The 14280-nt window shown below is 31.6% G+C and overlaps 2 protein-coding genes across 3 annotated transcripts; one reads left to right on the top strand and one right to left on the bottom strand.

Annotated features, from left to right (window-relative positions):
• The first annotated feature begins 5531 nt into the window (after positions 1-5531).
• LOC127129783 (E3 ubiquitin-protein ligase XBAT33) lies at positions 5532-9754 on the top strand. Its single transcript, XM_051058910.1, has 11 exons — positions 5532-5658; positions 5892-6068; positions 6182-6241; positions 6830-6901; positions 7062-7246; positions 7419-7579; positions 7666-7724; positions 7984-8030; positions 8112-8255; positions 8827-8921; positions 9048-9754. Exons 2-11 carry the CDS (start codon positions 5892-5894, stop codon positions 9590-9592), a joined length of 1545 nt encoding a protein of 514 aa, XP_050914867.1. The 5' UTR covers positions 5532-5658; the 3' UTR covers positions 9593-9754.
• Positions 9755-10325: 571 nt separating this feature from the next.
• Positions 10326-11923, bottom strand: LOC127129787 (CEN-like protein 1). 2 transcript variants are annotated; one of them, XM_051058914.1, is made up of 4 exons: positions 11620-11923; positions 11139-11200; positions 11002-11042; positions 10326-10869 (listed from the first exon to the last, which is right to left on the bottom strand). In XM_051058914.1, exons 1-4 carry the CDS (start codon positions 11815-11817, stop codon positions 10652-10654), a joined length of 519 nt encoding a protein of 172 aa, XP_050914871.1. In that variant the 5' UTR covers positions 11818-11923; the 3' UTR covers positions 10326-10651. The 2 variants fall into 2 exon arrangements, with proteins under 2 accessions (XP_050914871.1, XP_050914878.1); XM_051058921.1 differs by having other exon boundaries at positions 11023-11042; positions 11620-11853.
• Between the last annotated feature and the right edge of the window lie 2357 nt (positions 11924-14280).

The following is a 14280-nucleotide window of genomic DNA, read 5'->3' as shown; positions in this document are numbered from 1 at the left end:
CTTGCAGCAGAAGGTGTACTTTGTCCACATGGATGTAAAATTTGCCTTTCTAAATGGTCCTCTTGGTGATGAGGTATACATGTCTCAACTCCAGGATTTGAAGTAAAGGGAAAAAAGCACATGGTGTATAAACTATACACGATTTTGTATGGTTTGAAGCAGTCACCAAGAGCCTGGAACAGGAGAATTGATGTTTTCTTTATCAATCATGGTTTTAAAAGATGTTCAGTTAAGTATGGTGTGTATGTAAAATACAAGCAAGGTGAAATACTATTGCTGGTATGTTTATATGTGGACGACATCTTGATAACTAGAGAATCTCAAATATAAATTAAAGACCTCAAGAGTACAATGAAGTCAAAATTTAAAATGTCAGATCTGAGTAACTTGTCCTACTTCCTTGGTATGGAGTTTCTATAAAAAGAAGGTGGAATAATCTTGCATCAAACAAAGTATGCTACTGACTTAGTGAAAAAGGTTCAACATGTTGAACTACAATGCTGCTGTGACTCCTGTTGAATTGGGTTAGAAGCTGGAAGAAGATAATGATGAAGAAAGGGTAGATGCCACATTGAGGTACCTATGCAATAGCCGACCATATATCAACTTTTTTGTATGAATGTTGAGCAGATTCATGCATGATCCAAGGAAGTATCATATGCTGGCTGGGAAAAGAGTACTAAGATATGTCAAGGGAACCTTAAGGCATGATGTATTCTTCTCATATGGAAGAGAAAGAATCAAAGAAGAAGTGATAGGATTTTCTTATTCAGACTGATGTGTGACATACTGGACACGAGGAGTACCACAGATTATGTCTTCAAGTTTCAAGGAGCTCCAATCTCTTGGATATCTAAGAAGTAACCTATTGTGGCTCTGTCTAGCTCTGAGGCAAAATATATTGCTAGTTGTCCAACTACTTGTTAAGCTGCTTGGATTGAAGTTGTATTGACTGAACTTGTTGTGAACATTCAAGTACCAATCAAGCTCATTGTTAACAACAAATCTGCAATAAACTTAACAAAGAATTCGGTCTCTCATGGAAGATCCAAGAATATTGAAATAAGGTTGCATTATATAAGGGAGCAAGTGAACAAAGGAAGGTCGACAATGAGATGCTGTCATACCAAGGACCAGGTTGCTGATATCTTGACTAAGGCTGTAAAAGGAGAATAATTTTCTAAGCTGAAGATAGACATGGGAATAATGGGATTTGCTACAGAGGTTGGAATGGCTCATGGATTACTAGCCTTTGAAGCTTTGATGGCTTCTGAATCATCAGCCTCTAAAGGTGTCATAGGCTGGAACAATCTAGCCTCTGAAGCGACAGCCTCTGAAAGAGTCAGAGGATGGAACAACCTAGCCTCTGAAGCTTTATTAGCGTATGAACCATCAACTTCTGAAGGAGTCGGAGGTGGGAACTACTTCTGAGCCGCTGGAGTCTGAAGCAACTTCTGAAGTGTGGATGGAGTCTGAAGATACGGAGTCTGAAGATGCAGAGTCTGGAGTATCAGCTTCTGATATGTATCACTTGGTGAAAGTTTGAATTAAGGGAACATGTTGTGTATTAATTCAAGCTTAGTTAGTTAGTTAGTTACTATATGTGTATATATACTAACTACTTATGTAATTTCGAATAACCCCTTTCAATAATAACAATCATCTCTTCTCATTCATCACTATCTCTTATCTTCCTTTCCACTCTAATACTCTCTATATCACCGACAAGGATAATATCATCATTTCATCCAATATTATATTGTACTGTATTAAGTATTAACGGTTGGGAAATGATGAGATCATATGAAAAATTAGATGGCAAAGAACCACTAATAACATTTCTCTATGACAATCGACTAAGTTTCCGAGTAACACATAATTTAAATGAAACATCTTAAACACCGACAAGGTTTTTCCAGTGACATTGAGAAAACAAACTTAATAATAACAGCCCATTAGTCTCCCATTTTCTGCTGATAAGAGGTGGTAATTAGTATTACTCTATACCAATCTATAAGAAAAGAAATTCATACATATTAAAAAAGTTTAAACTTTTATATTTTTTTAAAATATGTTTTATGAAAAGATATAAAAATAATTTTAATTAGTGATTGTTTATAGAAAAATGAGAGAAACTAAATTAAATACAAATTGTATTTAATTTTGTTTTGGAAAAGATAATTTTTTAAGAATAATATAGTTAAATGAAATAAATTTGGTAATTTTATTTATTTATAATTTGTTATAAAAAAATGAGTGTTTTTTATTTATAAATTGATTGGGAGGGAGTACTATAGTATAACTATGAATTGCAATTTTAAAAAAAAAATGAATAGAACGCATTAATAGTTGGAATTTGAAATTTCGAAGAGGTTGGACTTTTGGATATTAACTTTAAACCGAGGAATTAAACATAGTTGTTAAAAACAAATCTTATTTGTGGTAATTAATCATAACTCGCCCGTCATGAAAAGATGTTTTTTTGTTTTCATTGATTTGATTGTTATTTGTTGATCAATATTAGTAGTCAAAAGTAAAAATGTTTAACTTTAGTAACTTTTGAATTATTAATCTACCAATGGATCATTCTAGCAATGGACCATTTGAATTAATCTTATTAGTATTTTCCTTACTTTTTTAGCATTGAAGTGTGATTTATTTTTTACTCTCTCCGTTCTTTATTATAAATCATTTTTGACTTTTCACACGTATTAAGAAATGTAATAATTATGATATAAAAATGAGAAATTATGAAAAGTTTTACAAAACTGTCATTCGCTAATGGTATTGGAAAGACAAATTAACATAATTGAAAGGAAAAAGAATAATAAATATTTAAAGGTATAATATAAAATATAACATTAATGATTTATTGATATTATAAAGCGACTTATATTAGGGTACAAAGTGACTTATAATAAAAAACGGAGGTAGTATTATGTGATGAACTTGTGAAGAACACATTATGTGAATTTTTTTATTCTTGGATCTAACTAATGCATTTAAACTTTAAATTGTGGGATTTATGTGGATCTTTGGGGATGATTTGGTTCCTTTCAATGTGTATTAGAGTAAATTTTGTTTGACTTTCTTAACAAAAACATATATACGAATTACTTTGGCAACTCACACTAAATTCTTTAGGAGCTATTGTAAACAGCCAGAATGATTTAATTTATCTTTTATAAAAATTTATTATTAAATCAAACAAATGTTTATTTAATCGACTCGGAACAAAAATATGTGCAATTCAACTAAACTCATTTCTAATGTTTCATTTCTAATGACTCAACTTTATAGAAATCGATTTTTACATTTGACAATTTATGCGGAAAATAAGCTAGGTATTTATGATACATGTTTTGTTGCTTCCCTTATGTCTCAATCACTAATGATCTTAATTAAGGACCTTCCTCATATATAGTTAGGTTGCTTTCCATGCTAGTGAACCATTTATGGCTTTAAGATGAGGCATAAGGAAAATTATATGTCCTTGTATAATTGACTAGTTTCCAACCATATTAATTAGCAATCAATAAAATTTAATTATGGCCTCTACGTATGAAAGTTAGTTAAATCTTACACCGACATTTCAATGACAACTTGTCGTATTCCTAATGGAAATTAGTGCTAAAACGTTTATGATTCTTCTCACCATAATTGGAGGTAGGATTTTTCATAAATGCAAAAATGTTGATACATAAAAAAGTTTAATTTAAAATTTAAATTGAAATTTCCTACACTTAATGTATGAAGTTTGACCACTAAAATATTTCACTCAAAATACCAAAGATTAGATCATGTTATTTTTCATATAAAATATTTAAACCCAAATATTTTTTTGGGATTGAAGCTTTAATTATGAATATTGTATCAAAATAAAAATATTAATATAAATTAATATGCTGTTTTCTATTAATATTAAAATTATTTTGTTTTGTAATAACTTGTGTTCCAAGGGCACATGTTAAACAATTCATAAATAGAAAATTTATGAGAAAAAAATAAAAACATTAATTATAAAATTTAGATAAAAACCATATACAAATTCCAAGAAAACATTTCACAAGTTAGCATTACCCTTTTAATAATTATAAAAATGCAAAACAATATGAATGTGCATCTTTATTTTATTAGTACTTACTAGTTACATTACTCTCTTAGTTAGTTTTGTTTACATGTGCATTGTTATATAAAAATATATTTAAGATTCAACCTAAGTCAAGTCAAGTGAAACTCACCATAAATTTGTTTAACCGATTCAATAAAAAATTTAATATGAATTTATTATATATTAATTTAATTTTAATTTGATTGACTATTTGGTTCTAACTCATTAGATTTACTTTGTTTGTTCAATTTATTACATAATTTTTTTATTTAAAATTGAAAAAAGATCGGATCACAATTTAAAAACTTGAATATGAAAGTCAGAACATTTGTTCAAATTATCTAATTGATTCTTATTTTAAAAAAAAAACAATTAAAAAGTTTGAATACAGATGTCTAAATGGTAGACACAAACTCAAAATTTCATAATAAAATTATTTCATTCATAAATTAAAGAGTAGGACTATTTAATAAGAAATAATTTGAATAAGAAATGTAAGAATGTATTTCATTCATAAATTAGAGAGTAATGCTATTTAATAAAAATATAGGGTAGTTGTGATAATGAATGGCTGAAATTTCTTATAAATAAATATTTTTTTATATATGATTATATATCTTCAAATTTATTTTATTTAACTTTACAATATATAACTTTTCAATTTTGACTTTTCATTCATTTTTCTATATTTTTGACTTTTCAATTTAATTTATTTATACATTATTTTTAACTATCCTTTTAAATATATATTTTCAAATGGGATGAATCGTCTCTAGTAAATTTTTTTATTGGATAGAGTCTAGTGATAGTTGTCACCTTCCCATTATATTTTAATAAACTAATTGCATGCTTTTGAAATGAAGAAGGATACAAATTTCATTGAAAAATAATAATAATGTTACATATTTTTGTTGAAAACAATCTATAAAATATTATTTTAAGTATTTTATCTTTTTATTATAATTTTTTTGAATATTAAAATTTTAAAAAATTATTTAATTTAAAATTATTTAAAATATTACATTTTTTTAATAAAAATTATTATTGAGATATATTATTTTGAAAAAAATTGTAATATTTAATAACATATATTTATGTTATAGAATACCAAAATTAATCTTTTAATTTATATTAAATAATTTTTTTTTTAATATTTTGAAAAATCCATTTTTTAATATTATGGATTACTTTATGTCTAAATCACTTTTTCTTTAAAAATATCCCTACCAAATTTAAAAATCAATTAATTAAATATCAATTAATTAAATATCAATTTTAATTTCTTGTCAGGTTATTATATTTAATTTAAGAAAATAAAAAATAATAATTTTTAGTTATTAAATATTATTTAATGTTTAAATAATTAATATAGTCTTGAAAATTGCAAATTGTTTTTATTGAGAAATGAAAAATTGAAATAGTAGAATTATTTAGTACTAGATTTTATTTTTTTGTTTAGTGGGTTATTTATTTTAAGATTGGAGTAAACAACAACAAAGCAAAAAAGTCAAAGGAACAGACACAAAGAAGAAAAGAACATAAACAAGGTAAAGTGAACCTTCATTCCATTTTCCCATATGTTTTTTTCTTCACACAAAAAACAACTCCACCACCACCACCACCACCATTCCAAGTTCCAACCTTTTCACCTTCATTCTTCTTCTACTGCCAGATCACCATAAAAAATAAACCCAGAGTTTTCATTTTTCTTCAAATCATAAACACCCCATTTTTTATTGTTTGAATCCACCATTGTTTTTCTTACTAGATTTCATCACAGATGGGAAATTCTTTTGGGTGTTCGGCTTCTGGCGAGAGATTGGTATCTGCGGCGAGGGATGGTGATTTGGTCGAAGCAAAGATGCTTTTGGAATTCAATCCTAGTCTTGCCAAATACTCAACCTTTGGTGGTCTTAATTCACCTCTTCATTTTGCTGCTTCCAAGGGTCATAACGAGGTTTCTCAATTCTACCCTTTTCTTGTCTTAAACTATATGTTTTTTTTACCGTTTTCATCAACAGAACACCCTTTTTGATTTTCAATGTTTTGGTTTTTTGCTGTGTTTGTTAGATTGTGGCATTGTTGCTTGAGAAGGGAGCTGATGTGAATTCAAGAAATTATTGTGGGCAGGTATAGTTTTCATTTTGTGGCTCTTTCTCTTTTACTGTTACAGTGTTTGATTTGACTAATTTGCATGATATGGTCATAATAACGGGGCTGCCGTCGCATCATATTGTGAAGAATCATGGTCAAATGCAAAATATGCGGCCTCGATCGTGGCTGTATTGCGGTGTCAGTAACATAAAAAGGGATTTTTTTTATCACATTTCATTTTGCTCCACTTAACTAGTTTGATAGTGTGATTCTATAGTCTATACCCAGACCATCTTTGAGGGCGTTTGAATTGTGACTAAAAAGGATCTTATAAAATAGTTGTCACGGTCAAACTATGATTAGCCTACCCAGGGTCTTCAAAAACTTAAGACGACCCTGTCTATACCATGTGGCTGCCATGGCTTGTGTGTGCATTATGATTCTTGACAGATGAGTGAATCTGGTTCTTGTTTAAAAGATGTCAGCATGATAATGTGAAGCTTTCAAAAGCTTTTTGTTGGTGTATCTTAGTTTCCTTCTTTTTACATGCATGATGGATTGATTAAGAATATGATTTTCTCAATGAGATTTTTAATTTGGTTAACTTTGATTCTTGATTTATAGACAGCTTTGATGCAAGCTTGTAGACATGGTCATTGGGAAGTTGGTCAGACCCTTATGCTATATCGATGCAATGTGAGTATTGTCATCTATTTTCCCCCTATTTTTCGAATCATGTCCAAAATAGACGCACACTAGAGATTCACATCAATTGGGTTCAGTTTTGTAACGAGTCGAGATACGAGTTGCATGTATATCAGATAACCATGTCGAGACTAACTAGGTTAAATAACAGGTTATGAAAGCAGATTATCTCAGTGGGAGGACAGCTCTTCACTTTGCCGCTGTCAGTGGGCATGTCAGATGCATTAGACTTGTTGTGGCTGACTTCGTTCCAAGTGCTCCTTATGAAACTCTACATGCTAGCGTGGATGCTGACGTGGGTGATGGATCAAATACGAAAAGAAAAAACGAACAAAGGTCTGCCATTCCTTTTCATTTTGTAACTCTCAAAAGAGTAGTGAATTTCATGCGGCCGATGCAATTGAAATTGCGGTTGCAGACTAGAATTTAGAACATTGCCGACTATACAATATAGTTTTAATTTCTCTATGTTATATTCTTGCTATTTATTTACTTCATTCCAGTGCAGTACGTTGTCCAAGTTTGTAAACAAGACGGCTGATGCTGGTATTACCGCACTTCACATGGCTGCGTTAAACGGGTATTTTGATTGTGTACAACTGCTACTTGATCTTAATGCAAATGTGTCAGCTGCAACATATCATTATGGAACATCAATGGATTTAATAGGTAAATCTCTTGTTTAATATGATGATCAAGTATGTGCTTGTTTTCTCCCCGTCCTTCCTGAAAATTACCGATAAACATTGATATAGGGGCGGGAAGCACTCCATTGCATTATGCTGCTTGTGGTGGAAACTTAAAATGCTGCCAGGTAAGAATACCTTTAACGCTGATGTGTGATATTCAATATGGCATTTTCAACGATGAGTCTGCTTTGACTTTAGATTGACTTATTTGCGTTTATCTACCGACATAGCATGTGAAACTGTTTGACAGTGGTTATAGAAATGACTTATGACATGTTCATAAGCTTCTGTTTTCAGCTTATTCCATAAGCTCTTCAGGAAAACAGCTTATTGCTTATGTAAAAATATGGTCTGGATTTGTTAATAGTGCTCTTATTTTTGCAGATCCTCCTTGCAAAAGGTGCAACTCGAATGGCTTTAAACTGCAACGGGTAAGATATTGTGAATGGAGGTTAAAGTATAAGGGTTGCTTACTCTAAAACACAATGATACCGATTTGAATTTTCCCTCAGGTGGCTTCCACTTGATGTCGCTAGGATGTGGGGGCGTCATTGGCTTGAACTGTTGCTGGCACCCAGTTCTGATACCGCAGTGTCATCCTTCCCTACTTCAAATTATTTATCCTTGCCCCTCATGAGCGTACTCAACATAGCCAGGTATTTTTATCGTCAGTAAATCTCGATAATGAAAATCACAAAGGAAACCGACATCTCTAGAAATAGTGTAGCAAAATATTGGGAATTGTAACTAGCATAAAAAAGAAAGAACAAATGAGTTTGGGGAAGATGTGAGAAATAGATGTGTATCATGCTAGTCATAATCGAGATCCAGCTTGTAGGATCATACAATTGTGTGATCTTTGTTACTATGTCCGAGTCTGTACCTGTGCAGAATCGTTTTTTGATCAAAACAGGCGGAGTGTGTGTTTGGTCTTACGAAGGTGAAAACTGATTTTGGTTGAATTGATTTTAGTTAAAAGCGAGTTTAACGTATAATGATTTTTGTTCAAATACATTCACATGAAAGTGAGTTGAACGATTAATTTGAATGTAAAATTCACGTTTAGAGGCAAACACTATTAATCTTAGCTTTAAGTTAGAATTAATTTTAGAATAAAAATCAATTCTAATCAATATTTAGAATCAATTTTAGAGGCAAAAACTATTAAAATATTCTGTTAACTTCTCTTAATGCAACTGGAAGTAAGTTTGATTTGAATTACTGCAGAGAATGTGGATTGCAATCACCGACGACAACCTCCTCTAATGAGATCGACTTCTGTGCTGTCTGCCTTGAGAAGCCATGTTCAGTTGCTGCAGAAGGTACTGTATCCTAACTTCTGAATATCATAGTCGTTTGTCAAAGGCTTACGCTTCCTGCTTAAATTTGACTTCATAGAAGATGCAGTCATGTTTAGTAATAACCGATCTCACGATTTTTCCGTGCAGGATGTATGCATGAGCTTTGCGTAAGATGTGCACTCTATCTTTGCTCTACAACCAATGTTTCTTCTGAAATGCACGGCCCTCCCGGTTCCATCCCCTGTCCTCTTTGTCGACATGGAATCATCTCTTTCGTCAAGTTACCGAGTTTCCAACCGAAAGAAAATAAACTGCACGTGTCACTCAGCATGTGTACTCCCTGCATGCAGCATCCCCGCGACGTAGATCAAACCTCTCTTTCACATACTACACCAGAAATTCGAAGAAACCGGGTAGCTTCTGTTTCTTCCGAGATGCTTTGTCCTGTTACCTGTACACCGTTTCCGTCCGTAGCAATTCCTCTATGTACATGCAACGACGGTCCTTGTCCTCCATTTGAACCCCGGGAAGATGAAACTCAAGATGAATCTCCTCGTCACTCACAAGCTTCGACAACTGATCAAGATAAAATGGAAGGACCAAAACTGGTGAAAACGACATGTTCGAATGTGTTTTGGGGTAGAAGAAGTTGCAGCAGAGAGAATCAATGTAATTCAGAAATAAATGCTTGATTGATTCAATAGGCACATGTATCAGATTAGTATTAGCAAGAGGTTTTTCTATATAATAATTTGGTTGCAAGGTTACATAGAACTGTCAAATTTATTGAATAATTTTGAACTTAAACTTAAGTCACAGTGAATGTGAATAGACGATTCAATCATCTTTGGGAATTGCATTTGGTACCTTGGATTTTTTTGTGATCACTCAAGTCACTTTTTGAAGACAATATAATTGAGCAATCATATATGTTGTCCTTCATTTCCATTTATATATGATTTCTCATGATATGAATATATTTTAGGGATTGTTCTATTTTGTAAATTTAATTTTATAGCTACCCGTCTGAAATGAAAACTGTAGTACCGACACATCTGAAAAAAAAACATGTTCATGTTACAAGCTGACACTTTTGATTATGTTTAACTTATTTATTTTTTTCCTTCAAATTATTACTAGTGTTTCGTTGTGTTTCTGGTGTCTGACTATCATAAAATCAATGTTTGGTCCACAACTTCAATAAACTTACTAATAGAAACAAGAAACAAATCTAACTCTAAGGTTCCTTGTACACTATATCTCTAAGGTTACTTTTACACTTGTGGTCACAACTACATGCTATAGTCGTGGCTGCAATGCACTCACAAAAACATCAAAATTTTCAAAATAATCTCCCAACTGGACGGTGTAGCAGATGTGAGGCTGCAATGCACTCACAAAAACATCAAAATTTTCAAAATAATCTCCCAACTGGATGGTGTAGCAGATGTGAGGACAATTAGATTTAGCAAGAGAAGTCTTTCTCACTGTATCTAACTGTTATCAAAATTGCTTCACCGTGCATAATGCTTTGATGTTACAATCTAAATAATTACCTTAAACGGATTCTCAATACCTTGCCTCCAAAGAAATAGACAAACACAAATGAAACGTGATAGAGATTTCAACAAAAATCTATCTTTATTAAAGTATGACAAACCCTCAGAAAAACCATAGGAAAAGAAACCAAATTAGGATATAACAAGTTTTATTCACTGCACCCTTTCTTCAGCTTTAGGAATTGTTCATCATCATCTTCTTCTTGCTGCAGTTTCTCTTTGAGCATTGAAGTAAACTGCAGCAACAGGTAAGCCAAGGTTATTCTCCTCAGAGAATATCCTTGTGCTGAACTGGTCTCTAGAATTCGGAGCTCTCACCGTTTGTCTCCCTCTTTGCTTGAACAAGATGAAGACATATCTATGAATTCCTATTACTGGCTTTGGATTCTCATACTCAACAATCTCCTTTCCTACATCAAAGTTAATAAAATAATCATTCTTACAACTTATATAGATGAGATACATCAAGTTTTGTCGACTTATATAGAAAACGACCGGAGAAAATATTATCAAAGTAAGGTTATCCTTGGAAAGAGACTAACCAAATGAGACATCAGTGGTACCTGGAATATCTGCAACCATCCTGAAAATTTGATGACACAAAGTTTATTTATAAAAGGAGTTTGATGATACAAAAAATAGAGATGAGAAAGAGAGAGAGAGTTTTGATTATACAAACCAGTGAAGATGTTCCCTTAAATATGGATCACTAGGACTAGGAGCATCCGGATCTGTCATGACCTACAAGTTCATCGTTAATTTGGTACATACCATGTGTTAGTATAAATATATAAAAACATATGTATATTTATGTCTCGGATTTTAACCTCTACGATAATGTTTTAAAAATTAGATCAATCGTATTCATTCAAACAATGAATCATAATTCGAAAGTCTCATTGATTTGACCACACTTGGTTCAACTAGATTATTAGTATTATTTATAAATATATTGTTATTTATTTGTCATTCGATTCATAACTTAGAAAATCTCGTACTCAAATTTTGAAACATTACTTTATAGATTTAAAATCTTGAAAGAAAAACATACTAACAAAGGTAATCAGTTAGACTTTTTCATTAGTCATCAGCAAAATTGGCCGACACTCTATGCTTATAACATATGGTAAAAAAATATATAAAATGATTGAGCAACTTACTAGAGTATAAGCAGACCTCATGTCATCACCACCAATGTCAACCCTAGGTTTGTTGATAACAATAGAAGGCATTAACTCATGACCATTTGCAACTTGCTTGGTTGAATATGTAACATTCATTTTTACACTTGGATTAAAAATGTCAACAACTTCTCCTATCACTCCTCCCACACTAAGTGGTTCTAATTGCCTAGACATTATAATCAATCACAATGAGTTTTACAAATATAAGAAAAGTATGCTCTAATATATTTGGGCGTGAGTTTTTGAAGTAATTTATAGGCATAACCATAACATAAGAATATTTAGAAAGGAAGATAATGAACTTGGCTTGGTTTTAGAAGAATAAAGAAAGGTTCCATGCATGTTTTGGCTATTTTGTGAAAAGATGTCTATTTAAAGTATCAAATTTGTATTATTCAAAATTGTTAAGGGGAACATGTTGGATACTATATTGTATATATAATGCTTGATGTTTATATCGTATCAATTTTCATGTCACATTTTAATGGAAGAATCTTTAACTTGTCTTTGTCGTATTGGATAGGTGAGAATGAAGAATTTTGCTTCACTATAAAATAATATATCTTTAGCAAATGAGAATTCAACTTTATGATAAGGTGCTAAATTTCATGCACATGATTTATCATATCAATGAAAAAGAAAATCTATGTCAAAGTTGGTATCTGTTTTTCAAATTGTTCATAGAGAAACAAAAGCTACCTAGTTTGGGAAATTTTGTATAGAAACAAAAAACTACTAAATTTCAAAACCAAAATTTCTATACATTTTTTTGTTTTCTTTAATATAAGACTAACATTGTTACACTTACACCAACCTTGTCAAGAAGACTTACTTACGTTCTCCCACTTAACCAAACGAGATTCTACTACAACTAAGATGAATGATTGATACATAATAAAGTTGTATTAGAGTTTCATATGTATTATTAAGATTTTCAAAATGTTGAATGTATAAATTTGTATGTAATGATATATTTGTAAAGACCCGTAAGGAGCGACAAAATGATATCTTCTACGCTCTGGTCTGTAGCGGGGTTTTCGTTACCTTTAGGTTTATTGACTAAACCAAAAGTAAACATACAATTCGAGTCGCCACCGCACTTTTATTTATCTAAAGGAAAGGCTAAAAAGCAAACAAAAGTCAAGTAAGAAGTTTTATCAAATCAAAAACTAATAAAAATGTCAGAGATCTAGGTAAGGGGGTTGGTTATGAAATGAGAAGGTTTTACGCATCCAAAACATCATTAGTACTCTAAGGGAACCCTTTTTGCAAATATGTGTTGTAGATTGGTATTTGTGAAAATATGTGCAAAAGATTGGGGGGATGAGAAGAGAATAGATTATATTTACAAATTTTGTTGTTTGAATGGATAAACCCAATGCCTACGTACCATCACTTAGGTAGGATCAAAACCTCGTAGTTCGGGGTAAAAATATCAAAGATTGGTGAATTGATTTGATCAAAAGCCTTAAGGTCTTTTGTTATCAAAGGGAGAAAACTTAACCTAACCAACAATCCACCATGTGAGGAGAACTTCAACATACTAGCGAGAGGTTAACCCTATAATAAGTATGGAAGACTTATAATCCAATCACTAAGGATGAGGTGAGATTTACATCAACCACTATGATAACTCAAACCTATGACTAATGTTTTGAAAAAGGTTTTAATAAGGTGGCCATTGGAACCACAAAAACACCTTGAAGTGAGTTATATTTACAAGTTAGGTTTACTTACAAAATGAAGTCAAAGTTGGATTAAGATTTATTCACAATGAGTATTGATGAAAAGAGTTTTGAAAAGTCAAAGGCATAAGGCCTAGGTTTCTAATTTGAAACAAAGTCAAAAGTTTGGAAGAAAAGATTTTGGCTTGGGTTAGAGTGAGGAGAAGGAGAGAAGGGCTAGTCCTAAGGCAATCAAAGATAAGAGGGAGAAGATAAAATCCTTGGAGTTCCTTTTCTTGAAATCATAGAGATGATTCAAGATACTCCTTTCCTTTGGACTTAGAACACAATCAAGTAATCAAACAATTTAGATTCAAGCTCCTAGGATCTCCATTTGGCTTGTCTCTCTTAACTTGGCTACTCATGACAATGGTCCTCTTTACTATCTCAAGATGGAATCCCTATCACACAAGAGAAAACATCAAAAAGTTCACAACACAATAATAGGAATGGACAAAGAATAAGTTTTGGAAAGGAAGTCTTTTGAAGTCAACTTTGAAATTTAGCATTCTAAAGGCACGAGGCCTAGTTGCTCTTGAACAAATTTAGCATTCTAAAGGCATGAGGCCTAGCTGCTCTTGAACTCCTTTAAGCATGGGTATGTCCTAATTCTAAGTCCTTTCTCCTTTTTGCATTAGGTTCACACAAAACAAAAACAAAACAACCACAAGGCAACAATATATTTATATACAATAATGAGCTCAAATGAGCAGAAGGAAAATGACATAAACATAAAATATGTGCTCAAGTGAGCAAAATGAAAAGCAATATGAATAAATGAGCAAGAAATAAATGGCATTAAAGTAAATTGCAAGAAATTAAATGCTCAAATTAAAGTTAGTAATTAGTATGGTTATGTTAGTTTGTCATAAGACAATGTAGCGCTATGTAAGCAATCGTAAGTGGACTAATA

This window comes from Lathyrus oleraceus, chromosome 1 (genome assembly GCF_024323335.1).
Source record: "Lathyrus oleraceus cultivar Zhongwan6 chromosome 1, CAAS_Psat_ZW6_1.0, whole genome shotgun sequence".
Classification (NCBI taxonomy): domain Eukaryota; kingdom Viridiplantae; phylum Streptophyta; class Magnoliopsida; order Fabales; family Fabaceae; genus Lathyrus; species Lathyrus oleraceus.
This window is presented reverse-complemented; position numbering and strand designations above follow the sequence as displayed.

Bases quoted from the DNA above. Each gene is read 5' to 3' on its own strand.
- LOC127129783 (XM_051058910.1), top strand. From the start codon at position 5,892: ATGGGAAATTCTTTTGGGTGTTCGGCTTCTGGCGAGAGATTGGTATCT. The intron at 7,725-7,983 runs GTAAGAATACCT...TTATTTTTGCAG, and splicing joins GAAACTTAAAATGCTGCCAG to ATCCTCCTTGCAAAAGGTGC. The intron at 8,256-8,826 runs GTATTTTTATCG...GAATTACTGCAG, and splicing joins AGCGTACTCAACATAGCCAG to AGAATGTGGATTGCAATCAC.
- LOC127129787 (XM_051058914.1), bottom strand. From the start codon at position 11,817: ATGTCTAGGCAATTAGAACCACTTAGTGTGGGAGGAGTGATAGGAGAA. The intron at 11,043-11,138 runs GTTTGTATAATC...TCAAATTTTCAG, and splicing joins TTAAGGGAACATCTTCACTG to GATGGTTGCAGATATTCCAG. The intron at 10,870-11,001 runs GTTAGTCTCTTT...ACTTTGATGTAG, and splicing joins TACCACTGATGTCTCATTTG to GAAAGGAGATTGTTGAGTAT.